At 45.5% G+C, this 27748-nt stretch overlaps 2 protein-coding genes and 1 long non-coding RNA gene across 7 annotated transcripts; 2 read left to right on the top strand and 1 right to left on the bottom strand.

The window, feature by feature from the left end:
* The first annotated feature begins 16 nt into the window (after positions 1-16).
* Positions 17-9424, top strand: usp36 (ubiquitin specific peptidase 36). 2 transcript variants are annotated; one of them, XM_037256716.1, is made up of 20 exons: positions 17-119; positions 2000-2265; positions 2339-2560; positions 2796-2906; positions 3737-3839; positions 3919-3986; positions 4065-4135; positions 4218-4300; positions 4381-4492; positions 4583-4723; positions 4974-5074; positions 5144-5282; positions 5370-5738; positions 5845-6072; positions 6508-6614; positions 6701-7288; positions 7518-7693; positions 7772-7960; positions 8039-8154; positions 8283-9424. In XM_037256716.1, exons 2-20 carry the CDS (start codon positions 2013-2015, stop codon positions 8418-8420), a joined length of 3315 nt encoding a protein of 1104 aa, XP_037112611.1. In that variant the 5' UTR covers positions 17-119; positions 2000-2012; the 3' UTR covers positions 8421-9424. The 2 variants fall into 2 exon arrangements, with proteins under 2 accessions (XP_037112611.1, XP_037112612.1); XM_037256717.1 differs by lacking the exon at positions 17-119 and having other exon boundaries at positions 2013-2265; positions 7518-7666.
* On the bottom strand, positions 8806-13386 carry LOC119125950. The gene is made up of 2 exons (XR_005098558.1): positions 13218-13386; positions 8806-9903 (listed from the first exon to the last, which is right to left on the bottom strand). It is a non-coding gene; the product is annotated as an uncharacterized LOC119125950 (long non-coding RNA).
* Positions 9594-27748, top strand: cyth1a (cytohesin 1a). Of its 4 annotated transcripts, none has more exons than XM_037256830.1 (13): positions 9594-9856; positions 19643-19725; positions 20713-20777; positions 21695-21761; positions 21848-21966; positions 22561-22641; positions 22715-22827; positions 23165-23313; positions 23391-23503; positions 26282-26360; positions 26439-26507; positions 26603-26757; positions 26839-27735. In XM_037256830.1, exons 1-13 carry the CDS (start codon positions 9838-9840, stop codon positions 26915-26917), a joined length of 1191 nt encoding a protein of 396 aa, XP_037112725.1. In that variant the 5' UTR covers positions 9594-9837; the 3' UTR covers positions 26918-27735. The 4 variants fall into 4 exon arrangements, with proteins under 4 accessions (XP_037112725.1, XP_037112723.1, XP_037112724.1 ...); XM_037256828.1 differs by lacking the exon at positions 9594-9856 and adding an exon at positions 11916-12124 and having other exon boundaries at positions 23391-23502; positions 26284-26360; XM_037256829.1 differs by lacking the exon at positions 9594-9856 and adding an exon at positions 14415-14442 and having other exon boundaries at positions 23391-23502; positions 26284-26360; positions 26839-27748.

Here is a 27748-nt window from a genome sequence, read left to right as displayed (position 1 = left end):
GTCCATCAATGTCGTCACCGCCCTCTCATAATGCAGCATGGGCTAAAATACCAGCAGACCGAGAAGCAGCATCTGCCCAACGGACTTCTCCCTTCTCAAAGATTTTGACCGTTACAAAGGTGAGGCCACGAAGAAGGTTTATATATCAAAAACAATTTTTTTTGGCGCCTCGTTTGTGCTTGAGTGATGTCATCGACGTTTTTGGGCGCGGAGACGCTAACCATTGCAGCAAGCGAGTGAGGGCAACGCGAACCCTCCCCGCCACGTTAGGTTAGCCGGCTAGCCTTTAGCCACCGCCGTCCTTTAAAAACACGCTAAATGGCTCAACTCCTCAAAATTAACGACACATAAATCACTCAACACGACTCTTAGGGTTAACATGGACGCAATGGCATCATCTCATCGCCCTTCTGACGCCGTTTAATGTCGACATTGGCTCTTGGTTGGGGTTAGCAACTTAGCATGCTAACCCCACGTTAAGTGGCCCGACACGTCGCGGTCATGAAGTAACAGACACAGCCGAGGTGAAAATGAGTTATGCCTTATAAAATATACGTTTTTAAATGGTGGAATTGATTTTTACTATGTAATTACGACAAACTCGACGATCGAATTTTAGTGTCACATATGGTGCATGAAACTAGTCGATGCCAAATGCCATGTTTCCATGTTGTATGCTGACCCACAAGGGAGAGACATTCACTGGGGAGTCTGTACTTGTGTGGGGAGGAAGTGTTACACGTGTTAGGGTTCAAAGGGATGATTTATATGTAATTTAAGGGTTGAAATGGGAGTAGCTCTCTATGTAAACAGTTTTGTTGTGAACGATAAAGAGGCTTGACTAGTTGTCATTTACAGCATCTCTCAAGTATCCATGACTCCCTTTCATCATTGGATCTGGTCGGCTGCAAACAAGGGGACTAAATGAAATTCTCTAATTAATCAACTTTTATTTTGTTTTGGATTGATGATTAGCAGTTTGTCCAATTAGTGACTCAGTTGCATCGTCATATTTTTTTTTTACACCGGACACTCCTGATGAAATCTACCTATTTCTGCAATGGCGTAGTATTTTGGTGACATAATCAGAAACAATATTAATAAATAAATCAGTTGCTCATATTTACATGCTGCTTTTTAAAATCATGTGCCTTCGTTGCTTGTTTAAAAAGTAGGCCCCAGAGGAATCAGAAAATCACAACATTTGCAACACAGATTGCGCTTTTGTTAAACTCTGATGGCAGCCTTGTTATTGTAAGCTGCAAGGACATGCTTTAAACTGCAGAAACTGTTTATTTTTTATTTTTGCCCAACATCATCTGCAATGTGTAGGTTAGTGATTTATTTTTGCAAGCTTGATTCTAAACATGCCAGATATTTTTCCAATGAAATATCATTTTTAGAAGCAGCAGGCACAATTGATTGGAAATTCTTCCATTCACTGCCTTTGGCAATTTCTTGTTTTCCCTTTTACAGCCCCTTCAATATCCAATTGGTTGCAATTAAAAGGCGACTGTTAAATTGCATAACAACATGGCTGTCGTCTTCACACCCGTGGACTGCGTGTCATCCTATCGAGTCTGCAACGGCTGCACGTGAAGGTCGCGGTGTCCTTGTGCATATGTTCGGGCCTGCTCCCCCCCACCCCATTCTGGTGACATCACCACCCTCTGTGATGTCTTTCTAGGTGTTCGGCAGTGTTTTGGAGCGACGCGGAGAAAGAGGATGTTTACGTTGAGCACAATCGCGCCGAGCTTTCTGATTATTAGCCGACTAGTACACGCTGCTTGTGGTCAAGCACATGCACGCTAAGCTTTTAGTGCGATTACAGTATTTAAAGGGACAGTAGCCTGACTACAACGCACTGATGGGCAGTTAATTTTTGATTAATCCAAACCAATTCCGAATGACTGAACAGTTTGGTGCTGTTGAGGGGAAATATTTTTTTTATTTTGGGGGGGCTCATATTCCACACAATTGACGCCTCCCTTCTTTGCAGTGATGTTCCAACAATGCCGATTGTGGACAAACTCAAGGAGGCGCTAAAGCCCAGTCGAAAGGAGTCAGGCGATGACGGCGACCTGAACAAGCTGCTGGCCTCCTCGGCCAAGAAGGTCCTCTTGCAGAAGATCGAGTTTGAGCCCGCCACCAAGGGTTTCTCCTATCAGCTGGACAGCTTGAAAAACAAGTACGTGATCCTCAATCCCAGGAATGAAAGTTCCCCCGGGCAGAAGGTGGGCGAGTCCGCCCAAATCAAGAGGCAAGGTAACCAAACGGAGCGCTTTGTTTTCGACACGCGCATCTGTGCTGTGTTTTTATTCCAAATGTGATTGTCTAGTTTCAGAGAATACAGTCGGGGGCCAAGGCGATGGCATTGCCGCGCCGCAGAAGATGCTCTTCCCGGCGAACAAGTTGACCCTCAAATGGGAGCGGGTGTACAGGGTGGGGGCCGGCCTCCATAACCTGGGCAACACCTGCTTCCTCAACTCCACCGTGCAGTGTCTCACCTACACGCCGCCGCTCGCCAACTATTTGCTCTCCAAGGAGCACAGCCGCGTCTGTGAGTGTTTCATCCCAAACATAGCCTGGGTTACACAGCTTGCGTTCCCATGACAACCAGAGACGGAGCTAGGGCGTTGTGACTAGAAAAGCGACTTGGAAACTGGCAAACTGGATTTTTGGTGGTAGTTGGTGTCACTAGTATCAAAAACATACAATTGTATAGTTGATTTAGGATACACACACACACACACAAATGTGTCATTACCACAGTGACAAATGTTTGTGTTTTTCAGGCCACCAGTCGGGCTTCTGTATGATCTGCGTCATGCAGAACCACATCATCCAGACATTTGCCAACACGGGCAACGCCATCAAGCCCGTGTCCTTCATCAGAGACCTGAAAAGTGAGACAGCTTTGTATTTGTTTTGCTTGACGCAACTCTGTGACGTCACACTGCGGTACATTCGGCGAGCAGAATGAATGAATGGAGGACGTATGGGGAGATGAGGGGAGAGTTTAGGTGCTGGAGTCCCAAAGGACCCCCCCACTATTCTCCTTCCTGGCGACCCCCCTCCCTACCTGCTTGCTGCTGCAGTCTCCATAACCACCGCCCGTCCGCACCATCTTCCCCTCGAGTGCCCTCTCCGTCTCCTTGTGACTGCAGGCTTGGATGCTTTAGCACCAAAAAAATCCTGACAAAACAACACAATGTCACTAGTATTAAATTATTAGGAAGACAAAAAGGATTTTGAATTTCCATCCACTGGATGTGACTTATTGCTGGGAATACAGCGATGAGAGTATTAAATATCGATCAGCTTCGTATTTTTTTTCCTCCTCCCTCCTGTGCCTCCAGGAAGGCTCGAAGCTTCCTGAGCTACATTAGCGCTAATGCGATCAGCCTGTTAAAACTCACTAAGTGACTGTAAATGTTTCTTTATTTTTTTTATTTTTTTTTTAATTTTTTTTTTTTTAGGGGGAGGTTGCAAAAACATCACGGGTGGTTACTCAGAAAAGGGTGTGCCAAATCTGTTTTGAAGTATCTTGTTGTGACATTCTAAAAAGATTAACGGCGCTCTTTGGGCAGTCATTAACAAGCGGTCATTCTGAACAACGCACTCGATGCCATAATTTTTTTTATTCCGCTTAATGCTATAATGACCACTTGCAGTTGAAAATATGGCATTTCAGTGATTTATGGAAAGTTGATTTGAGCGTGCTGTTTTTGTGCAGAGATCGCCCGACATTTCCGCTTCGGTAGCCAGGAGGATGCGCACGAGTTCTTGCGGTACACCATCGACGCCATGCAGAAAGCCTGTCTCAACGGCTACCCAAAGTATGCACCCCTCCTTCCCCCCCCCCCCCCCCCCCCCCCTGTCCACATCTTTTTTTTAAACAAAGGACAATGTTTTTAGACTCGACAGACAGACACAAGCCACAACACTGGTGCACCAGATTTTCGGAGGTTACCTGCGCTCAAGAGGTATTGACGGAGCAAAATATCACACGGGACAATTAGTTGATTGATCTTTTATTTATTGTTCTTTTATATTCTTTGCAGTAAAATGTTCCATTTGTAAAAGTGTGTCAGACACCTACGACCCTTACCTGGACATTGCTGTGGAGATTCGGGTAAGTTCAAACTAATACACAAAAGAAACAAGAATTAATTCATGCCAGCTTGTAACGTCTTAAATGTCTTTCTATCTTTTAGCAAGCTGTCAACATCGTGCGAGCCTTGGAGCTTTTTGTCAAACCGGATGTTTTGAGTGGCGACAATGCTTACATGTGTGCCAAGTAAGTCCAAGACCTTCTGTGTACTTTGTGGTTTGTTCACATTTACGATGTGTGTGCCCCCCCCCCTTTCCCCCTTGCAGGTGCAAAAAGAAAGTGCCAGCAACAAAGCGCTTCACCGTCCATCGAACGTCAAATGTGCTGACTCTTTCGCTCAAGAGATTTGCCAACTTCAGCGGAGGCAAAATAACAAAGGTCGACAAATAATTTCCCATGATTGAAGGGTTGCATACTTTCTCCTCATACCTCACATATTTTCCTTTCTTTCCTTTTTTTTTTTTAAAGGATGTTGGCTATCCAGAGTTTCTCAACATCCGTCCCTACATGTCTCAGAGCTCAGGCGATCCCGTCATGTATGGCCTCTACGCCGTCCTGGTTCACTCTGGCTACAGCTGCCACGCCGGACACTACTACTGCTACGTTAAGGTGCTACCATTGCATACACAATCTTCATGGGGCAAAAAAAAAAAAAAAACAATAGCCTGAGAGATGCCAGTGTTCATCATGACAAGTTAACAACAGAAAGGTTGCTTTGATGCTGCTGTGCACTGACCCCTAGTGGTGAGTCTTGTGCACGACAGCCCTATGCTCATGTTTACAGTAGCGCTGTGGAATGTTTTGAGTCTATAATAAATCATCCTTACATGCATATTTATTTTGTCTTGTGCTGTTGTAGGCGAGCAACGGACAATGGTACCAAATGAACGACTCCATGGTCCACTCCAGCAACATCAAAGTGGTCTTGAACCAGCAGGCCTACGTGCTTTTTTATCTGAGGTGAAAAGCGGCGCGCTTTTGCGAGCGTCAACACTTTTACTACCACCTTTGTTGTTGTGTTTATTGAAGAATCCCAGAAACAAAGAAGAATGCAGATGGACAGTCGGGCAAACAGGGAATGCTGCATACTGCGAAGAACAGCGCCTCATCAGAGCAAATTAAGAGGCTCAATCTGAATGGACCTCTTTCTTCCCCGCAGATCACAAAGGTAGAAAAAAAAAATGAGGACGGGGTTAATTTGTCTTCTGTGGCTGATGAACACATTTCACTAAATCTGGTTTCCGTGGCCGAACAGAAACTGGAGCCAGCGCAACTGCGTAAGATCCAGTCCATGGATGGCGGTTTGGGCCTACCGGTGGCCAGAAACGGCGTTAGCACTCAGCCGCAGCCCCGCCTCTCCGGCTGGACCTCATCCTCCTCCAACGGCGCCGCCAAGCTGCCTGGCGGGCCCGCGGTTATCGAGGAGCCCTTCAAGAAGCTGAAGAAGCCCTCTCCTCAGAGCCAGTTGCGCTGCAGCACGCCGACGCCGTCCAGCAACGGCAACAACAACGGCGTCTGCAGGACCGATGGAGACAAAAAGCAAGATGGCGGCAGAGGCCTCACTGCGTCTACCTCATTCAAGTCTCTGTCCGACTCCTCCTCTGCCGACACCACAGAGTCAAAGGTAAGTCCGACGTTGCTTTTAAACAGGTACACCAGAGTGGGCAAACTATGTGCCCAAGGGTCACATTTGATTTTTAAAACATTCCTATCATTGTTCTGCAAACCAGGACATGGCAGGTCCTAAGAGTGCGCCAGCGGGAGGCGCTCCCTCCACCCCTCGAAAAGCATCCGGCGCCACAGCATCCCCCGCCAAGAGCGTGGAGCGCTCCCACAGCGCAGAGGAGCAGAAGACGGCCAAAATGAAACCCCCGGCTCTCAACAACATCACAGCGGAAGCCACCGGCAGCACCATGTCCCCGCCTCCCGCCAAGAAGCTGGCGCTGTCGGCCAAGAAGGTGAACCACATTCTCGAACTGTTTCGACTTTCGTTCAAATATTGTTGGAATCCATTGGAACATTCTTAAATACATCTAAACTGTCCTTCAGGGGTAGTAGAAAATGTCACACTCTGATCAATACAATCAATAATGTGTTATTCCTCCTCGTTGAACTCAATTGAATGATGTCACATTAAAGTTTCTTCCCTTGTGAATGTAACGGTCTAATCAACCACACAGTCTACGGTTTGTCTTCTTTTCCTTTTTTTACCTTCTTTTTTTTCTAACCATTTCTATTTGTTCTCTGCCATGCCCCCTCCTCTTTGTTCCTCCATCTTTTCCTCCCATCCCGCCATCCTTTATTTAATTTAATTCTCTCCTCTTTTTTTGTCACATTCATGGCTACTTTTTTCTTTTAGACCACCAAGTTTTTATTTTTGTCGATAACTGCAGGCTCACAGCCGGAGTCCGAGCAGCACTGATTCTCCACGACGACTGTCTGGCGACTCCCTTCATGTAAATCACCATAACCACCTTGCCGCGACGCTTGATACTCACAGGTCGGGAATTGGTTGCTTCTTTTAGTTTATTTGGTGTAGTCCCTATGTTTTTTTTTGTGTACTAAAAGCAATGATTGTATTCCCAGAGCTTCATCCCGTTCCCCCAAAAAACACGCATCACCTTTGAAACGTTCCCCTGTCGTCACGCCGCTCCCACCGCACGCCAGCCCATCTCTGAACGGCTTCCACCTTCCTGCGCAAAAGAGCCCCAAGTCCTCCCACCAGAACCAAGAAGAACCAAACCGCCCCCCGACTCAAAACGTCAACCAAAAGAAAAAGAGGAGAAAGAAGCGGCGCCACTCCGAGGTGGAAGTCAACGCGGAAGCTGTTGCGGAGGTGCCGTCAAACCCCGTCGGTGAAAAGAAGAAGAAAAAGAAGCGAAAAAGAGACCAAGAAGACGGCGAGAAGACAGCGGTGAGAGAAAGTCTCCCGTCCCATCTGGATCCAGCCAAGCCGGAAGAGGAGGATTGGTGCCAGGGCGGCATGTGGAGTCTCTCCAGTCGTCAAGAAGCTGAGGAGCCAAAAGAGAAGCGAGACTCCGCCGCAGAAACGGCGTGTCAGACCAACGGGAAAGACCATGAGGTGGACTGCGTGCTGTTAAAGAAGAAGAAAAAGAAGAGGAAGAAAAAGAAAATTCTGCTGGAGGCTCCGCAGCACACAAATTCATCAGAAAGGTGAGAAGAGTTATCAAGTCTTAATCGACTTGAGCCGTTTTTAACTTTTCTCTTTTGGAACAGTTTTGTGGCAAAGCATCAGATTTTCTCAAAAATTTCAGTGGGACATTTTCTCGCAAACTTTATAGACTTTCTGAATAAGCAATTTGGTCTTTTATCAAAGCTAAATTGAAAAGGTGAATTTCTTTGAAAAACTAATTTCTCCGTAATATCGCTCATTTAACTGCAGCCGTTCCAAGGCCAATCCGAACAATGAAAAGGTCCTCAGTACAAAAGTCAAAAAGAAGAAAAGGAAGCTGAAAGAAGTGAGTCAACCTTGCCCGGAGGCGCAAAATGGAGACGCTGCGGAGCCCCCGCCCAAAAAGAATGCGACGGCAGGTGAAAAGACGCGCAAGCTCAGCACAGGTATGCGCAACCACAAAAACACAAACGTAAACAAAAATGACATGATTAGTTATTGCGTCACATTTGTGTCATTTGAAGCCACAGTGCTGGTTTGGGACAGCCAGGTGAAAGACGGCTATAAGTGGCGGCCGCCGGCGAGTGGCGTGTCGGGAGAAAGCCCGGCCCGCACCGTCGCCAGTGCCGGCGTGTCCTGGGATGGCAAAAGGAGCAGCGACGTAGTGGAGGAGCTGATGCGGAACGCCTCGGACAAAGCCTACGGCGCTTGCGGTGAGAGAGTTGCTGTAGAAACCAGAGCGGAACTATTTGGAAAAATAGTCATAATTTTTTTTTTTTGGTCCGCTTTAGTCCTCAGTTGGGACGGCGAGGTTTCCGCTATCAGTCGAGACGCCATCCAAGATGCTCGCCTGGCCAAGAGCGACACGGTGATCGACGAGTGGGATGAAGACTTTGACACTGGCAAGGTGAGACGAGCGTCTTTTTAAAAATCATCATATGCCTTGCTGCCATTAGGAATAAATTCATTTCAAATATTTAGATTTCATGGATGTGGAAAAGCTTTTAAAAGGAGTCTTGTGCTGGCTTTCACCAGGTGAAAAAGACAAAAAGCTGGAAGAGAGAAAAGTGGCGAGGCGGTGGCGGCGGCAGCATCTTCCAGCAGATCCAGGACCGCCGCAACAAGTGGTCCGTGAAGCCCGGCGGGAGGCGAGCCTTCCCTGGATGTCGCTGACAACTTTTGGACTGGAAATGGAGACATCAAAAGAAAAAAAATCCCCCCCCCCCTTTTTTTTTTGTTCTCAATTCTGAATAATGAGCCAATTACCAAAAATAATACTGGACCTCCATTTTGTATCATCAGCCTCAGTTTTTTTTCCCTGGGCCATTGGATCTCTTTCTATGAAATAGAATTAAGTTAATTTCTCCATATATTTTAGTTTTCCGAATGTTCTGATTTTATACCTTTTATCAGCAGGTGTGTTATGTTGCTGTGTTGAGTGGCTAGTTTTTCCCCCACTGTATTTATTTTATTTTTTTAATTCATTTCCACAATTTATGGAGCACCAAAATGACTGGACGACATGTGTAGGCCATAATGTCATATTTTCTTCTCATGGTTTTTTATTATACACAATTTGATATTCAATCTAATGATAAAATTCACTGTTGCGCTCAAGAGTATTTGCAATGGCGGCGAGGGGGCGTTTCTCAACTCACAGTTTAACATTGCGTTTGATCTTCCCCTCATGTCAGTTGAAGTAATTTATTCATATACCTCTATGCAATTGTTTTCGTCGCTCCCGGTCACCTCCACAAAATGGGCGGAGACTCAGGAAGCCATCACATATGTACTGTATTCCATCGCCATATGACCCAACTGTTTTGTATATGTGGTGGGGGAAGTTGGACGTCATCTTGCGCCAGACCATTAACTTAAGACACGCACTGTACAAATACCACAAAAGATTAGTTTACAACAAATGGTTCGGGGTCACGACCCCTCCCTCCTGCACCAACGTCATGACACAAAATGCATTGTATACAGTCCTCCCATGCTGTAAAGATTTGCCCCTTCTTTCCAGTCTAGAGATTCTGCCTTGAATTTGCCATATATAGTTATAAATATATTGAGAAGACATCTTTAATCGAGCAGTCGGTGGGTGTTTTACCTGCACACTCGTTTTGTCAAGGCCGCCGAAATGAACCTTCCACACTTGCGTTTGCACCACGTTTGAAGAAAACAAAAAGAAAAGGTGCAATAAAGTTATGACTTTTTTTGTCAAGCTGTTCTGTGTTTGATATTACCCGCTGATTTTACAAAGGTGAAGTTGAAGGGTGACGTCACGGTCTGTGTGGGCGGGGCATGGGTGTGTATTGACCGGTGGCGTCAGAAGTACAGCGACACTCGTTTGACAACACGTACACTAATCGTTAGTTTGTGTTTTTGTCAGTTCTAAGTTCAAAGTGGCGAGGTACGGGCTCCGTAAAGTGCATACGAGCGAGGGGGAAAGCGGAGAAGGATTTGAAATAAAGAGAGAGAACCGAACAAGAAGGTTTCCGGCTTGCTGCGGGCGGTTCGGTGACAGCCTCGCTCCCGCCTCCCTCCCACGGGCACTGAGACTTCTTCACGCCGCCAGAGAAGCACCAGGATGGAGGGAGACACTCCAGGTTTGTCCCAAACAATTCTTCCTTCTTCATATCGACCATTTGACTTGCTATATATGTAAAAAGAAAAAAAATGTTATGGGATGTAGATTATGAAGCGTCACACTGCAGATAAGACGGCACGCTGCTGCTGTATTCGTCAGTTCGTGTAATCAAAGATGGAAATGATAAGACGATTGATTGGAATGAATGAGGTTGGTGAGGCAATGACAGAGAGATTTTTTCTATCAATTATGCATCACTTTAGTATTCTGCGCTTGCAGTGGAATCTCAAAATAGAGCAGCACTAAGCACTGCCCTCATTGCAACGTTTCCTACAAAAAGAATGACTATATGTTCAATGAATGGTTACGTATGGCGCATTTGTGTTTTATTTTTAAAATAGTTTGAGACGTTAAAATTTTTGTTTGCACATTTTTGTGGTTTTTTTATATTTAAGGTAATATTTGAAAACAAATTAATGCAATTACCTCATTTAGTGCTAGCTATTTTTAGACCATCCTTTATCCTAACAACAAAATTGAGAAAAAATGAGTAATTGTGATTAAATATCTGGAGTCTTAAAAGAATAAAATATGTCTTTGGAATTGAGAATTTTTTAAAGAATATACTTTTTATATTTATGTTATGGTTTGTATATTATTTTTATTAAATGTACTGATATATTTAAAATTAGTCGGTTATAATTTTTTCCATTAAAAAAAATAATTTTCTTATGTAACTATAGATACTACATTTTTTGCTCCGTATTTTTTATATCATCCGACTGCACAAAGACAAAACTTTGGTCAGCAATTTTTTTAACATGCCACAACAGACGGTCAGCGATGATGATAACCATGATGTAAATAGCCTGACAGTAATGGTTTTTCTTTTTCTTTGGCTTTTTGTCTGTACTGCCACCAACCCAGATGTGTTCGGAGGCAGCTTGTTGTGGTCATTCTGGTGAGCCCTCCCACCACTATGATTGACACATGTGCAAGGCGTGCACACACATCTTGTCATGAACAAAGCAGAATGAAAATAAAGGAGCTGTCAAATTCACAGCTAAGCAGCCGAATCACAGGGGACCCATGCTGGGGACATTAATAATAAAAAAAAAACAAAGTACGACACAGAAACGAACATCAAAAAGCAAGTGTCTCATTAAAATGCACCGATTGTGACCAAGGAAAGTTTCTACTCTGACAGTTTGAAGCTATGATCTATATTTAGTGTCCATTCACTGGGGAGGATGCTAACGTTAGCGATTTTATGTTGGCACGGTGAAGGTAGTGGCTGAGAGAGCTGTCTCGCTGTACTGAAGTTCTGAGTTCAAATCTCATTTGCATGCTTTAACTTTTTACCTCCAGTTTTGTTTTTCCAACTTTGAGCTTTCCCGTCAGTTCAGTTCAAATTGAGAGTACACTAAAAAGTAGAGAGTGCTGACTCCACTGTGCCGATGCACCACTGCGGCATTTTTTGCTTGAGGATGACTGACGTCGCGGTTCACAAGCGGGTCAACTCTTGACTCTTGATGTCACATGAGACCATGTGGGGAAAAAAACCTTATCATGCCATGTTATGGCTACCATTTCTGTTTCAGTTCAGCCAAGTAATAGCAAACCTCTCCTAAAGAAGGCCCAAGAATTGGTTGTATTAAAAACTGTTGAGCGATGGATGACACTGTTATTAACCGCCATAAAAATATACAAATTGAATCCGTTCAGAGAATAAACTAAACTCGTAACTCAAATCAGGATATGTGAATTTGTGTAATCGCAAACCTTTCCTAAAAGAGCTGCACATTTTGTTATTGGTTACTTTTAAATCGCTTGAGCAATGGCTCCCCTATTAACTGCTTTAAAAATAACAATAATAACTGGGCAATAAGGAACAATTTTCATATGGAAAGTGCATTTACCTTTTCAATGTGTCATCTAGCATTTTATTAGGGCGTGAGAGGGGAATAAGGGGCTTTTGGAGAGAAAACTGAGAAACCGACACAAAAAGAGGAACCGGGTGAAAGCGGAAGCAGTTGCCGCCTCTGACAACAAGCCGCGTCTTTAAACAGGCGCGTCTAGATGGAGCGAATCCACCGTCATCTGGATTAGCTCAAGAACCTCTCCGTGGAATAACTATAGCATCTTTGAGTCTTGCTAAAAGTGTTCTATCAATTTGATTTTTGACTGTTATTAATATTATTAGACATGGGGACAGTAAACAAACTTTGTGGATCCAGCCTTCATTTATTCTTGTGTCCAACCGTGGATGTGGTCCAGCAAGTTGCAGGTAACCTTTTAAATGAAATGTTTTTTTTGTTGCCAAGCTTGGGCTAAGTTCTAATATTTGTTACATGTAATTGTTTGAATTTATTCCCGCTGCGGCCGTTTAGTGGCTGTGAGCAGTGTAGTGGAATACAAAAATGTATGATTGGAAAATCTTCGCAAATTTGTGACATCACTGAGACACATTGCAACATTATTGCGGAAAAGGTCTGGTATTTGGTAACAAAAAGTGGTTGGACTGAGTAAACAATATTTTGACCCAAATTAGAATTACTGTACAAGCTTGACTCTCTCTTCATTCACATATTTAAAAAATAGATTTATATTTTTGGGTGCCCAGCAGCATTTTTGGAAGGCAAGTCAGTGTTGTTGGCATGACTCGACGGGTTGCGGCGAATCAGCTGCTGACGGAGTGCGACACAAACGGAAGTGTCGCTGATTTCCAAACGTCTGAATCAGCACCGCGCTTGTGCGAATGTGTGAATGTATATCGTGTGTGTGTAAAGAGATGACGTGGATGCTCAATGGGGAAGTTGTTTCTTGTGGTGTGGTAATGCGGGTACAGCACAATCTCGCTAGCCATTGTCACGCAACCTCAAGTAACCTCTGAAGGCCTCACTCATGTTTAATTTTGACCGACTTGTGTTGCCATCTAATAATGATCCGTTACGGTTGGACGACAATTCTTCAGCTCCTCTATGGCATTTTGCATTGTGTGTTAGCATTAAGCTAACCCCAAGTTGTGTGCTTGTAATATAACAACTGTAACTGACACCAGGCTCACCAACTGGTCAGGACTTGGGTGAAAAGGCGCCTGTAGTTCACAGGAATGACCAACAGGGGTCACTGTTTGCACATTTTCTGTGCATTGATCACATTTCTTTACATGAGTGAAGTCAACATGAGAAGCCTCTGTGACTTGTCCCATTTTTTGCAACAGTTGTAACATTGTAAAGTTTTCACCTCAACAGTAGCTGCATTGTTGCGCGACGCTTAATCACAAGTGAGGCATTCACACATAACGCAAAGTCATGCAAAACGAACTGTGGTCTTGATCTTTGAGAGGAACAATGTGTTTTTTGATGAGTGGCTATTACCTGACACCGCTGCGCGGAATCCGCACATGGAGCGCGTGAGAGCCGGGGGTTGTTTTCACAGGCTGTCACAGGGCAGCATTCCTGCACCTCCAACTGTCTTCTGCCTTCGTGAGCAAGCAGCAACAGGCTCCGTCCTTTTCACTGGAAGTACAAAAAAAAAATAAAAAATTAATTATGCATATATTAGGGGGAAACTAACTTTTGGGGGTAACATATTCACTGAAAATCGCGGGTCTTCACGGTATTTATGCTCGAATACTGAAAGTATTACTTTGGCGCCATCTAGTAGAATCACGGTCTTCTTGTTAGGTTTAAAAAATGTTTTTGGTATGCGTTAGAGATGCTTTGTTTTGTTGGAGGTCTTTAAACGCACCTAGTGCCGTTCTACATTTTGTGGCATATACTTTCAGTTACAAGTTCTTTGAAATTATTATGCTGATTTTTGTAATTCGTGGCAGGGCTTGGTCACTATGTGGGTTTTCTCGGAATAAACTTAAAGCTTAAAAAAAAAAAAAAGTGGCAGATAAAGTGGTGAAAACTGCTGAATGTGTCAATCAAGCTACCCGCCCCCACACGGTCCAGCTGTCCCGCCTCTCCCCACCCCCTGAGCTGTGTGCGTGCCTGGGCCAGTGCACAAAACAGGGTGGAGAGGTGGGCCCCTGAACGCGTCATCAGGCCCTTTTCCTGCCCCTTTCGCCCAACACAATGACACCCGCATTGTCATATTTTTCTTCAAAATAAGACTGTATACTGTCACAAAAACACGTGACTGTGTTTTTAACTAGACGTATTGCACTCTATGTAACTTCTACTAGCGTTGTACAAACCCCAATTTGTATTTCATGTTTATTCCCTTTGTACACACTTGACCAAAACGACTTGGTGATTTATTTTGGAAATATGGAGCGGAACTGGCTTGTAGTTTTGGCTGTTTTGTTAGACTGACGCACCCCCTCCCTCCACACACGCACACACAGTAGACAGGACAAGGGTGGACTTTTGACTGAAACTTCCAGTAGATTTAACTGCTCCCTTTAACTGTCTACTGCCTAACTCTCCCGAGATAATATTTAAAGTTGTTAGTTGAAAACACAGAGTAATAAGCCGAATAAATTAACTTTGGACGCTTGGAAAGGCTCGTCGAACTTTCGTGTCGGACTCGAAAGCAGCACGCAGACAAGAAGACAGACAGAGAACATGGTGTTAAAGTCCGAAGACGGCGTAGGTGAGTCAAACTCTTTTGACTTGTCATATTTATATAAATATAATGGAAGTAATATTCACGTAATACCATATTAACTCAAGAGTCAGCTCCGGAAGTCGTTATTAGCATTTATTTCCGGCTTTTAAAAGTTGTATTTTCTTCTACAGGTATATAGGATGTTTATTTTCATCACTACGTAGTCTTATATTGCGGTTCTGTGTACTTTTTGTGGAATTTGAAAATACTCAGGGGACTATAATGCACTTATGCTTCACATTCCAAGATTCTGGGTTCGAATCTGGAACCCGTGAGGTGTTTGTATTGTTCTCCTCCTGCTTTGTGTGTGTTCTTTGGTTACTCCAGCATCCTCCCACATTCCAAAACCATTCATATCAAGTTCATCAAGTATTTTTTATTGTCCGTGTGAGTGTGAGTGGATGTTATATAAATGCTGTGATTGGCTTGCGACCAGTCCAGGGTGTCCCTGGGCTGGGACAGGTTCCAGATCAACCTAATCAGGAAGATGTCTGGACTACAAAATGGATGGATGTTCACTGTTTTCACAACTGTTGTACGGCCCTCATAAGCCCTGAAATGGCCCCTGGAGGGTTTGTTTATGTCAATAAATGGGGGAGTTTTTAGACGGGTGATTTGACATTTGACATCTGACACCGCTTTCAGTCATCAAACTGAAAATGAAGTTATAATGAACTCAAAATATGTTTCAGTTGAAGTATTTTTTTAGAAACACAGAGAAAAGTACCTTGTTCTGTTTGCCAAGGGAACTAATCAAAGATTCATGATCGCTTTCTATTCCTGTAGCTAACATTCAAAGAACACAAATACAATTGCTGTACATAGAATAAAGTGAATAATCAATAACTTTATTATTTTTTTTAATTTGTGCTCTCAAGCTACTTTCTCTAGCGTCACCATGAACTCTGTAGGCCTACGTCGATCCAACATCGTCATAAAATAGCTGTTAAAGTGACGCGTGTCATCGAAATAGATCACATCGCATGAACACAGTTGACCAAAGATGTTGAATCATAATAATTTCAATTGGAATGACAATTGGTGGTGTGGGTTAAATGTCATATTTAGCGCACACTTTGCAGCAACAGGTGTGAAGCACGACCACACACACACCCTTACATGTTCTCACGTTACCCCTCTTGAATGTTTTATAATCCCAACAAAGTGTGCTAGCAACAAGCCCAACAATGCGCTTCAGTTGCAGGCGGCGTTAATTAGCCCACGCCAACTGCGCGAACGCTAATCGTATTAGCCTCGGTCTCGCAGACTGATCCTGTTATGTGCTGCCGCAATGAGACGGCCACACAGCTGCTTTGTTGTCCATGTGTCTGTGCCGCATGTTGGCGGGTGGGCCCGTCGAGTTAAAAGTAGTCGTGATGAACGGCTGCACCGCAAGTCGCCGGTGGTTTGATTTACCCGCGCCACAATCTTTACGTCTCGCCACGATCTTGTTTTATTTTCTCATGTTTTTGCGTTGGTGCACGCCCTTTTTCCACTCAACTCAGCACTTTTAACTAAAGTGCAGTCAGAAAATTGTGTTTTTACATTGGTCTTGTGTTACTAAACTACAACCATTTGTGCGGGGAAGAATGCCAAATCATTACAAAATGGGAATCCCCAAGGTTTTGCAGTTTCAGACAGTTTCTATCCCCGAAATAGAAATAATATGTTCCAGGGTTAGAAATGTGAATTAAGTTAACGTTGAGAAGTCTCAGCCACTTTAATTTTTTGAGGCACGTGTGCAGCAGGTACTAACATGCCTTGCAGCTGCGTTGTCCTCACCGCAAAATGGCGGCTCTGGTCTGCAGGTACACCTTGCGGGTATCACACAAAGAAGTGAAACTATAAATATGACGTGCTTTGTTTGTTGTATGTAAATACAGAAAGCAAACACCCAAGAGAGAGAAAAGAAAGCCTTCCCAAAGGACAGGCGTGTTCCACTTGTGTGTGTGTGTGAGAACCAACAAACAGGAAGCTCCGGCATTTGAAACTACGCCACACGGGAAGTGGCAACTTTCTGTCTTTGCTACAAACTCGCGAACGTGATTTTTAAAGCAGAAAACCCCCCAAGAATGTACTTTCACAACAGTACACATACACAGTACTTTGGTAAAAGTACACATAAGTACCGATTCAACTCCTGTATTTAAAAAAAAATAAAAGTTTCAATTTGTATTGAAATACCAATGCCTAACAGATGTATTTGTATTTTGTTACTTCCCACCGTCGCACTAGAAATATTCACACGGGCTTTTCTGGATGTGTTGCCCTTTCCGAGAGGATGTTGATAATTGGTCGTCCACGATAAGAATCGAGGCTAGTGGCCGCCGGAGCACAAAGGCTCGCATTGTGCGGGTCCAAACGGCACTTCCGCTTCCAGGGGTGTCCGCACCAGCCTGTGCAAACAACGAAATGATTAAGAGAAAGCAACGTCTTTTTAGCGTCCACCACGATGGATTACGCGCGTGTGATGATTCGAGTGCAGCCGTGGGATGTTTGTGTTTTCTCCGTTTGTTTTGATTCTGAAGCTGGGGCGCCTCGCTGTACATTCCCTTCGACATTCCTTCACAGCGGCCTCGTTGTGCTAGTTGAACCAACATTTTTTGCAGACATGAGGTCGCAAGCACATGTCATGAACACACATAACGCAACACTCCATCATCTTACTTAAGGTCCCGGTATGTGTCACTAAGCTAGCACTCTATCCCGTGTCGAGTAATGATTGTCCTAAGCATAGATGCGCATTGTCGAGTGAGCCAGGCGTTAATCGGTATGACTCGTCAGGAGTGAGAGTGTCCCGCCGTGACGGGCTGACTCATGTCTGCTTGTGTTGGAGCTCCTGGCTTCTCCGCAGATAACTTCATACTCACAAATAGTCTTTTTGTGTTTTGTTAGCGTAGCATAATTCCCCGGCGCCTGTATGGCGCAATAGATCAGTTCTATTCTGGCCTGGCAGTTAACCCAAAATGTCGAAAAATATGACGTAAGTATTGCTGCTTGCGGCTCTTCAAATGATATCAAGTAAAGAACATCTGCGATGTGTCTTGCCTTGTTTGTTTTCGCCTCGTCTGTCCTCCCTATATTGTTTTTTTATGAGAGGAGGAGGAGGAGGCAGAGTAAGGAATGGCCACAGGGTGGAGCCTCCACATTTAAAGCTTGCAAAGGCAAAATAGAGAAATGGGATGGAGACGGGGGAGGAGGGAGGCTTCTTCCCACGTGTCTCGAGCTGGAAGCCGGCAGGGAGCTGCTCACTCCGCCGTGCAGCTGGAAAACACTGCGTAGCATCTATTTTTGCCTCATGAGGATGGACGCCTTGCTCGAAGGGAACTGAGCAAATGATAATTTTTTTTTAAAACAAATCCAGTGTCCTCTGGGAAGTCTTGGACTAGATAAGAAACCCAAAAAACTGGGCAGCCTGGCGTTTTTGTCATTCAGGTGAGTGGTCGGCGGTTTGGGAATCAGTCTTGTTATGGTGAACTCGTTAAGATTGATCTGTCAAAGTGCAGAAGTTTAATTCGTGTCATTCAATTCTGATGTTTTCGTGAGACCAAGACTAAGAATCTGTCCCTTCATTTGCACCTAGTTGCGGAATTCTTCTGATCCCACTTTAACTCACCCTGGGATCATTCCACCGACTCAGTTTCTATCCCACGCCGTCACGACTGCACAACGTTCCTTCTATTTAGGACATCTCCTCCCACAGTCCAGGTCGGACGCTTTGGGGATTTACGATTCATAACCGGTGGTCTCTTCTCATGTGTGCGGCAATAAAGAGTCAGGAGGTCAATGGTGAGCAAGTTTATTTGGGATGCTGCCCATTTGAGTGACTTTTGAAACCCCCGCTGGTCTTTGTTCCAGGTTGTTTGGTTTTAGGTCCGAATAGCGTGTGTGGTCTTCACAGCAATCCCAGAGGGACTTGTTGTAATGACGTTTAGTCTGCTTATGAATCTTACATCACCTTTTGCCTAATGGACGATGGTGTTTGCGGGCGTCCATAGGTTAGTGATTGATTGTCCACGTGCTTGCGACTTGCGCCGAATGCATTATGACATGGACCGCTTCGAGTTGGTGCCAGCACTCTTATTAGTTTCGGTTTGGGGTTGATTGATTGGAGCCTTGAGGAGCAAGATATCTTCACGTAAGGATGGCCCAACATCCGTTTCCCTCGTTAAGCCTAATGAAGCGTGTCTTCGGATGAGATGGATTCTGTTGCTTGAAATAGAAACGTTAGTCATGTTGCGGTGGGAGGACATAAAAAAGTGCTTCAGGTCAATCCAGGTTTTTCAAGGGTGTGTTCAGACTTGACAGTCCTGGGGTTGGTTCAGTCCAATTCTGGTTTTGTGATAGTGTCTACGCAGACTCGCAGAAACCAAGATCAAGAGAGCTTATGTAAAGGTCGACTCTTATGCATTAGTTCCCCACCTTCCCCACTTGCCCTTCTCGCTTACGCCCTTTCTCGTTTTTCTTCCTTTCCGATGACTGCTTCTTTTCATCGGGTCGGGCCATGCCAGACGTTGGCTGACTAACAGCCAAGTAGTGACTCTTAGACTAGAAGGGAAACAAGTAGCTCTCGGCATTTAATTTGAGTGGATGGTTTCCTGCCTGTGGTGCTGCTTATGTTCTTGGAAATGACAGGCGCTTGCTAGCAACCCGGATGAGGCCTCTTTTTGTCCTGGTCCGTTCTGGACCTTGTTGAGAGCGTTTTTTTCCGCAAATACTCAACATCAATTAATTCGCTGCCAATGACGATTATAGACGTCAAAAATTCATTTTAACCGGACTGGCAGTGAATCAGTTAATGACAAAGCTGGTTAGCTTGTGATGCTATAGGTTAATGGCAGCCAATCATCAGTCAACCTTTTGACAGTATATTGGAATTTAAAGCACCCTGCTAATTAAATGTTAAGTGTAGCGCTTCTCTCTCTCGACATTAGCATTATGTTGCTAATTATTCACAGCCATCCACCAAGTCAGCATGGGCCATGCACCGCGCTAGCCTTTGAACCCTACCACTGATGTCATGAGGTTGAGGAAAGTTTAACCCTGGAGTTGATTGATGCCTGTTGTTGGCCGGTATATGTGGTAGAAGATTTGGTCTGAAGTTCGACCAATCGCGATAATGCTCGATGTCATCCCCGATGTTGTTTTTGGTGCCTTGTGTGCTAATCTCCCCCTTTTTTCCTAGTGCCGGACGATCTTACTCCGGAGGAGCAGCAGGAGCTGGAGAACATCCGCCGGCGCAAGCTGGAGCTGCTGGAGGACATTCAGGTACTGTCAAGAATGCAGTTTTTCTTTTACAGGCTTCTCAATTGAAAGAAAAACCAAAAATTGTCATAAACTGTTGCCTCTGTGGCTGAGTATTTATATTTGGACCTGCAAAACAACGTCAAAATATTTGCTTGAACTCCTTCACCACGCCTTCGTGCTCCCACCACTTTGTCTACAAATTCCCCCGCCACACATTTTAACCCAAGTGGAATGTCGGGAATTTCCTACCCAGATCTCATTTCCCCCAGAAAAACATTTGGGCTATCTCCATTTCAAATGGTCGCCATCTACTGAGTGACGTGAAGGGTAGTTTTAAACGCATCATGTGAAGCATTCAGATGAAATATGGGTGATTAGACAATTGACACACAAGGGTGACAGATTGTCACGCCCGACGTCCAGATGTCCCCGCGAGAGAGTCGGCTTCCAACTGTCCTTGCAGACAAACGCCGCAGGTTGACACCCGCACTTTAATGAGCCTTGACTGGCATCGCCGCCCAAAAACACGCCCTCTTCTCCATATTTGGTCGTAGCGCCCCCCTCCCGGGCCCCTCGCTGACTCCCACGCCCTCCTCCGCCGGCCGTGCGGGTCAAGGCCTCTTGTGTGCGCCCGGCCATTGTTTGCGGAGGCGAGCATTCGAGGAATGCGTTGGGATTGCGCAGATCTCGACGACACAGATGTTGCCTTTGTGGTGCGGCCCGGAATAAATCGTTATGCACGGGACGTGGATATGAATCCGGCCTTTATCACTCAATACGGGACATTGACATAATAAAACTGGAGGCTAATGGGACTGTTAGCATAAATAACATGACATAAATGGGGTTTTGTCTCTGAAGGCTACATTTACACTTGGACGTGAACCCAACAAACTTTTTATTTTTATTTAAAATGAGACTGCCCCCAAATTCATATTCTCTGATATATAATGACTTGACCATAAATTGGAAATAATTAACAAGTGAACTCTGTTTTGTTTTCCACAGCGGCTAAAGGATGAGATAGCAGAGGTCACCAACGAGATTGAGAACCTGGGTTCCACCGAGGAGAGGTAAGATGGATGGACCTTTTACAGGTTTTGAGATAGAACCCAGAGATGCCTTCATTTACAGCCTGTGAAAAAAAACATTCCCGTCACGCCCCCCCCCTCCCCCTCCCCGACGGCAAACACACCTCGCCTGTCGCCCAAATCGACTCGTTTGCCTTCTATTTACTTAGCAAATGAAAGCGTCAATTATTGATTGTCGATGGTGATCTCGTCACACCGAATACTCCTCCCACATTGGCCGTGCTTTTAAGGCATTTTAAATGTTTTATCCGGCGCACACCCCACATGACGGCAGGCCTCATTGAATAATGCAGCGGGCCGAGGCAGACAATACGCGGTCCCGAGGGAAAGGGGGCGCCGGGGTCGACTACTTTGGTCAGAGAGATCCCATCAACGGCAGATAAATCATGGCGCACTTTGGCGTTCCTCCCAAACCCATTAAGGCTCCTCGATGCCATCGCGGCGACACCGCACCATCACGTTTGTCTGTTGTCTGCTGCCGTTTGACTTAAAGGAGCTCAGCAGCAGACAAAAGCCAAAGGAATCTCACCAGGGGTTGGGGGAGAAGGTCGCCGTGGCGACAGAAGTACCTTGAGAACTCCACCCTGAACAGTTCCAGGCTTGAGAATGAAATTCTTCCCACAATCAGGATTAGTCACGGCAGCCAGGGTCGACGTGAATAGTTGGCGGGAAATATCATTTGCTAATGCGATTTATGAGTCACGTTGGCTAAGATGACTCGTCTGTTTGATAAATGAATCAGGGAAGTGTCTTACAGCTGATAATTGGGAAAAATGCTTGGGTCAGACAGCACGCGAGCCTTGTGGTTTGGACGTCTGGCCCGTAGCTTCAAGGTTCGGGGTTTGAGTCGATCTTCATAGTCCTACCTTCATAAATATCTCATTTATCTGACCTTCCAGGAAAATCATGCAGAGGAACAAACAGGTGGCCATGGGCCGTAAGAAATTCAACATGGACCCTAAAAAGGTAGGCCGGTGATTAGCATGAAACCTCACGTGTGTGAAAGAGGATTTTGTTTTTGACCTCCCGCATGTCCTTTGTCACTCTTCCAGGGAATTCAGTTCCTCATTGAGAACGACCTCCTGAAGAACACGAGCGATGACATCGCTCAGTTCCTCTGCAAGGGGGAAGGTTTGAACAAAACTGCCATTGGGGATTACCTCGGGGAAAGGTGAGGACCTTAGCAAGTGCATAGTTTCCACCGTGCTCACTTTCCACCAAAATACTTTTCTGTTCCCGCATTTGGAACACGTCTGCTCCTCACTCGTCTCCATCTGCTTTCAATTGTCTTAGTCACTCTTAAGTGATGCGCTCAAGACATCATTTAAGGGAAATTAAAGCTCGGACTCCACAGCCCGGCGTTGCTTTACGAGTACATGAAAATGATGCGGGGCTCGTTTTCGGAATGCGAGGATTAGGGGTCAGACAGTCGCGTATTAAGGGCGGGGTCCGGGAACGGCTGTTTGCGCTCTGCACGCTTCAAGGCAATTGCCGGTCCGCTGGGAGTGATGCGGCGTGAGGCTCCCGGGGGAAGATCATCTACTCTGAAGGGCGTACGGGTCACGGGATGATGTCATCATCCAGATGAGATGTTAAACGAATTAGCAAAGGGGCGAGCCTTCCGATGGGAGCACAATCCCTTTACGACCAAAACATCTTCAGTCACACTTTAAAGGCTTCAACAATCAAACCGAGACATTTTGTTCAAAATAGGATGTTCCTCTTTTATTATCTTCTCAAACGTATTTCCTTGTTTGCCTCGTAGAGATGATTTCAACATCCAGGTCCTTCACGCTTTTGTTGAACTTCATGAATTCACAGACCTCAACCTGGTTCAGGCCCTGCGGTAAGACGACACACAATTGCTACATACCCCAAAAAACAAAACCGTGCCCTAACGCCGACCTTTGCCCTCACAGACAGTTCCTGTGGAGCTTTCGGTTACCGGGAGAAGCCCAGAAGATCGACCGCATGATGGAGGCCTTCGCTCAGCGCTACTGCCAATGCAACCCAGGCGTTTTCCAATCCACAGGTGCCAGCTAAGAACCTTTTCAATTTAGCTCCCACATAATCATGATTGAGTGCTTGATATTTCAGTCGAGGACGGCCTAATGGCGTGCCGAGCTACTTTACTTTCTTCCGCAGACAGAAAGTCTGCCCAGCTTGTCTTTTAGTCCGCCTTTTGGGAATAATGCGCATAGATGAGCGGCTTTATCATGGATGTAGATGGACGTGCATAATGCATGTGGGGCCGCACAACACATCAAGTGCTGCTTTGTCAGCTGCATGAATAGAAAAGTGGCCGCGCTAAGCTAACTTTCAGACTGCGGAATGCCCATCAGGTCTTGAGTGTGCCGCGTGTGTTCCAGACACCTGCTACATCCTGTCCTTCGCCATCATCATGCTCAACACTAGCCTCCACAACCCCAACGTGAAGGACAAGCCCACCGTCGAGCGCTTCATCTCCATGAACCGGGGCATCAACGAAGGCGGAGACCTACCCGAAGACCTGCTCAGGGCGAGTTTGGCTTCAAGGCCGCTCTCGGTCCCATTCCGAGGCGCTGCGTATTAACCGCGTCTTTTCTCCCAACGCAGAATCTCTACGAGAGCATCAAGAATGAGCCTTTTAAAATCCCAGAGGACGACGGCAACGACCTCACACACACCTTCTTCAACCCGGACCGAGAAGGCTGGCTGCTTAAACTGGGTGAGTGACGATCACTTGATAGCCTTAAAAGACAAATATCATCATACAATAGGCTTTGTTGTCGGGCAGGTAGCAGCACATACATCAAGTGGGTTAAAAATGAGGTCGCCAACCTGTGAATGTGTGTGTGTGTGTTTGTGAAACACACTTGATGCAGCCGCCATGTTCTCATGAATTATGAATGAGGCCTTGAGATCAGACCACCATATGTGAAGACTTATAAATGTTTCAAGATGGATGCCTACATTCACATAAGCACGGGAAAGGAAGTCAATCAAGTGTGCGTCTGAACGTGAACATATTTTTCGTGCGCTTCATTTTTCGCACCATTAAAACAGTGAGCAGGTGTCCTTATGGAAGATTTAACTATATAATTACCATGTTTCCAAGACGACACCGTTTTAAATCAACATTCACACGTCTCCTGTAGGTTTATATTCGAGATGTACATATAAAAGAGACTTTTGGGCTGCCTTATTGCATTCCAGATGTTCCACAGGTCAACTGATGGTAGCTGAAAATCAAAGCGCTTGGATTCCTCAACACTCCCCTCCTTCTGTTTCCTCCTCCTTGTTCCGATTCACGCTGATTTGTGAAAAGTCAATCGTGCTAATCACTGTGAATCTGGACAACTGGCTGGCGTCAGACGTCTTCCGCTAAAAAAGCAAAAAAAAAATCAAGGTGGAGGATAAAATAAATGAGTCAAAATGGAGCCAAGGCTTTTCGGTGTGCACAGCTCCACCATGTGGCGAATAGAAGTAGAACAACAGCCTGAAAGCCAAATGAACGTCACTGTGGTGCAATGATTCCTACTCATTTATTTAATTTGATGATTTATTTTGTTTCCTTTTCCCTCTTCGTTTGTTTGTTCCCATGATTTTGGCTGTTGTCTTTCCTACCTCAGGAGGTATGTACACCTGTTCTTCCCAAACCAACCAAACAAAAACAAAAGACCTGCTCCATCTCTCTCTCAGCTCTCCGGTGCTTTTGGTGGTGCGCCATTATTGCTTTTTGTTCTCCTCCGACATCCAGCTGGGTTTTTTATTTTCCATGTCTGTGGATATTTCTGTTTGTCCCTTCCATCGACGCATTTCCAACTTCAGATGTTTGTCTGTTCAGTCGACTCACCGCGCTGGCGGTTTTTTGATTTTTGTGTCCTGTCATTTTATCTCTGTGGGTGGTTGGCTGCCACCCTCGCGGGCTCCGCTCGCTTTCTGACCGCTCCCACCGAGGTCTTCTGATGGTCACTATCTTTTTCATGTGGCTTTTGGTCTCGTCGTCCTAAAGCTGCATTATACCCTTTCCTCCATCCAGTCGAGCAGCCACATCAAGATTTTACTCTGTGTGTATGGAAAGGGAATACTGCAGCTTTCCAACTTTGTGGCTCTTCTCTTTGCTATTCGATGGATCGGATGGGTGCGTGCTACGTGGCTGGAGAAAGCGGTGCGGCCAGCAGTGTTTTGATTGGATACCACCGACCGAATCCAAGTGGTCACAGAATCGTAATCCTTAAAAGCTGCCAGCATCCCGCCGTGCCTCCACTTGAGCATGCACCCGCTCAACCCTCCCTTAGCAACAATGTGCCGGGACCGCTACCCAGCTATTCTTGCATCGGAGGAGTTCGCTCTCTTCTTAGTCGGAGTGCGAGGAAAGCCCCCACCCCCCTTGATCATTTTATGGTGTTTGACCATAGCTTGAATGGCTGCATATGATGATGAAAGGGTGTGCGGTGCCTACGGGCCGTGACTTGAACTCCGTCTTTCCTATCACAGTAGATGTACGTCAACTAACATGGTGGTGGGCTCACGTAGTCTAGACTTGTAGCTAACTGAGACCCCCAACAGGAAATTCGAAGCTTTAGAGTAGCAGAATGTCGCTGCAGGCTCGCGACCCTCATTGGCATCCTGTTTGGGGGGGAGGGGGTGGGGGCATCTGCTTATGCAGATCAGGTTTCCCCGCACAGGAAACTGGCCTGCTGTGTTTAAGGTGAGAGGTCAGGTAGGGTCAGCGATGCCGGAGTTAATGAAAAGTCCCACCGGGCGTGAAAGGGGGTGTGGCCTTGTAAAGAAAGATCAGATGATGAAAAAAGTGTTTTTTTTTTACTCATACATTTTGGGGACGGGTTGTTTTCACTCCAATTTCACTTGATATCAATTGTAATATAATAATAACGGTTACAGATAGTATTCTAAAAATAAAGGCGTTCCCTAAATAGATGTCACCTCTATTTTCCTGGCAGGAAATGAATTTTCATATTCTGGTTACGCCTGATTTTGCAGTCCAGTTTCACGTAATGTTGCCGTATTCTCGTTTCATTGATCTAAAATAAAGTCCCCCACCCTTCTGGATGTTCCAGTAATGTGTGGTTCAAACTCTATTTATGGGGCGGGTGATGTCAGTTGTAGTATAAAAATAAAAGCGTCCTATCAAACACCTGCGTGTGTGTGCGGGAATGCAGTATTGGTATGCAAGTGGAGTAGCGGCGTCCTTTACGAGGTGTGTGTTTATCGGGCCAGATGAGGCCAGCAGCCAGTTTTCAATGACCTCATCAAAGCAGCACTTGAGTTTCTTTCTACCTATGGTGGCGGTGGTGGTGGCGGTGTGGTGAGTGCATGACGGGACCCGGCGCACCATTTTGTGCGCGGGCGACTCGTCGGGAGCTTCCATCTGTCTGCCTGCTCACGTCTGTCCGCCTGCGTGTTGCTAGACTCGGCGCTTTGCCTCCTGCGCTTTCTCCTCCTTCCCACCGAGCCCATCTGATGGTTTTGATTTGCCACGCAGGAGGCCGAGTTAAGACCTGGAAGCGACGATGGTTCATCTTAACCGACAACTGCCTCTACTACTTTGAATACACGACGGTGAGCACCACGTTACCTTAGTGCCGCTCTGACGCCGGGCGTCTCACTGAACTTGTTGTGTCTTCTTCACGTGCGCAGGACAAAGAGCCACGAGGGATCATCCCATTGGAGAACCTCAGCATCAGGGAAGTGGAGGACAAGAAGCCTGTAAGCACACTGCACTCTTGTGTCTCATGTTGGCACTACACACAAAAGTTTTAAAATATTCCCCTCCATGACGGTGGTCTTTCTTTCCGCCACAGAACTGCTTTGAGCTTTTCATTCCCGACAACAAGGACCAAGTGATCAAGGCGTGCAAGACGGAGGCCGACGGTCGCGTGGTGGAGGGCAACCATACCTTCTACCGCATCTCCGCCCCCACCACCGAGGAGAAGGACGAATGGATGAACAGCATCAAGTACGTGTGACTAAGGGCTCCTCTTCTAAAAAAAATATTTTTCCAGAGGCCACCTTAAACAAATACTTGAAATGTCCGCAGGGCCGCCATCAGCAGGGACCCCTTTTACGAGATGTTGGCCGCCAGAAAGAAGAAGGTGTCGTCCATGAAGAGACACTGAGGAGCCCCGCCCCACGCTCACCATGTTGCACTTGACGGAGCAGATGGGGGTTCTCCTTGCTTTTTTTGGACTCAGCCGGTCAGGAAAGCAGGAAGTGCGCCGGATGCTCAGGATGGAGTCAAGCCAAGTCGCCCATCGCTTCCTGAAAAACAAAACACTCTGTAAAGCAGCCCCCCCCCCAACACGCACTCCACCCGGCACATCGAACTCAGCAGGTCTGAACGCGCGGCAACAAAATAGTCCTCATAAGAAAAGAACTTTTCCAAAAGGCTTTAAACATGTTTGGATATGACTTTTTACAGCTTTACTCCCTTTTTTTGCTTTTGTATGCAAATGTTGGGAAATGCCAACAATTGGGTGACTTTATAGATACGTTTCCTCCCATATTTGGTATTGTCAAGAGAAATGCTGCTGGTTAGCGATAGCAAATCAGTCTGAAGAGTAATAACTAGACAATAGTACACGTTTATGCACAAGTTCCATACAGAAGCTTTAGAAGACCACCGGTAGAAGTTCAACTGTGGCTCGTCTCAGGTTATCAAACCAAAACAGGTTTTTTTTTGCGATTAGGAGTACCTGATGTTTCTTACGCTTCCGCTATTTTCAGTGCACTAACATGTAGAGAATTGAAAGAAAACAATCATATTGCTAGTCAGTATTGGTTTATTTATCAACCTTGTTGTACATACTTAAATGTATAGTATTTGTTTTTCAAGATTTGTTTCACTATTAGTCGTGCCATCTTTTATTTTTTAAACCTTGTTAAGAAAAATTCTCTTGTCATTTAATCGAGTTAAAATAAAGTAAAATAAAAAATCTGTCAAGAAAAAG

The sequence above is a fragment of the Syngnathus acus genome, chromosome 8 (genome assembly GCF_901709675.1).
Source record: "Syngnathus acus chromosome 8, fSynAcu1.2, whole genome shotgun sequence".
Lineage (NCBI taxonomy): Eukaryota > Metazoa > Chordata > Actinopteri > Syngnathiformes > Syngnathidae > Syngnathus > Syngnathus acus.
The sequence above is the reverse complement of the archived record's forward strand: the minus strand, read 5'-3'. Positions and strand labels throughout refer to the sequence as shown.

Excerpts from the sequence above, each read along its gene's own strand:
- cyth1a (XM_037256828.1), top strand. The coding sequence starts at position 12,043 with ATGGGGACAGTAAACAAACTTTGTGGATCCAGCCTTCATTTATTCTTG. Across the intron at positions 20,778-21,694 it reads CTGGGTTCCACCGAGGAGAG|GAAAATCATGCAGAGGAACA; the intron begins GTAAGATGGATG and ends CTGACCTTCCAG. Across the intron at positions 23,314-23,390 it reads TACCCGAAGACCTGCTCAGG|AATCTCTACGAGAGCATCAA; the intron begins GCGAGTTTGGCT and ends CTCCCAACGCAG.
- usp36 (XM_037256716.1), top strand. The coding sequence starts at position 2,013 with ATGCCGATTGTGGACAAACTCAAGGAGGCGCTAAAGCCCAGTCGAAAG. Across the intron at positions 6,615-6,700 it reads GCGACGCTTGATACTCACAG|AGCTTCATCCCGTTCCCCCA; the intron begins GTCGGGAATTGG and ends TTGTATTCCCAG. Across the intron at positions 7,694-7,771 it reads GACGCGCAAGCTCAGCACAG|CCACAGTGCTGGTTTGGGAC; the intron begins GTATGCGCAACC and ends TGTCATTTGAAG.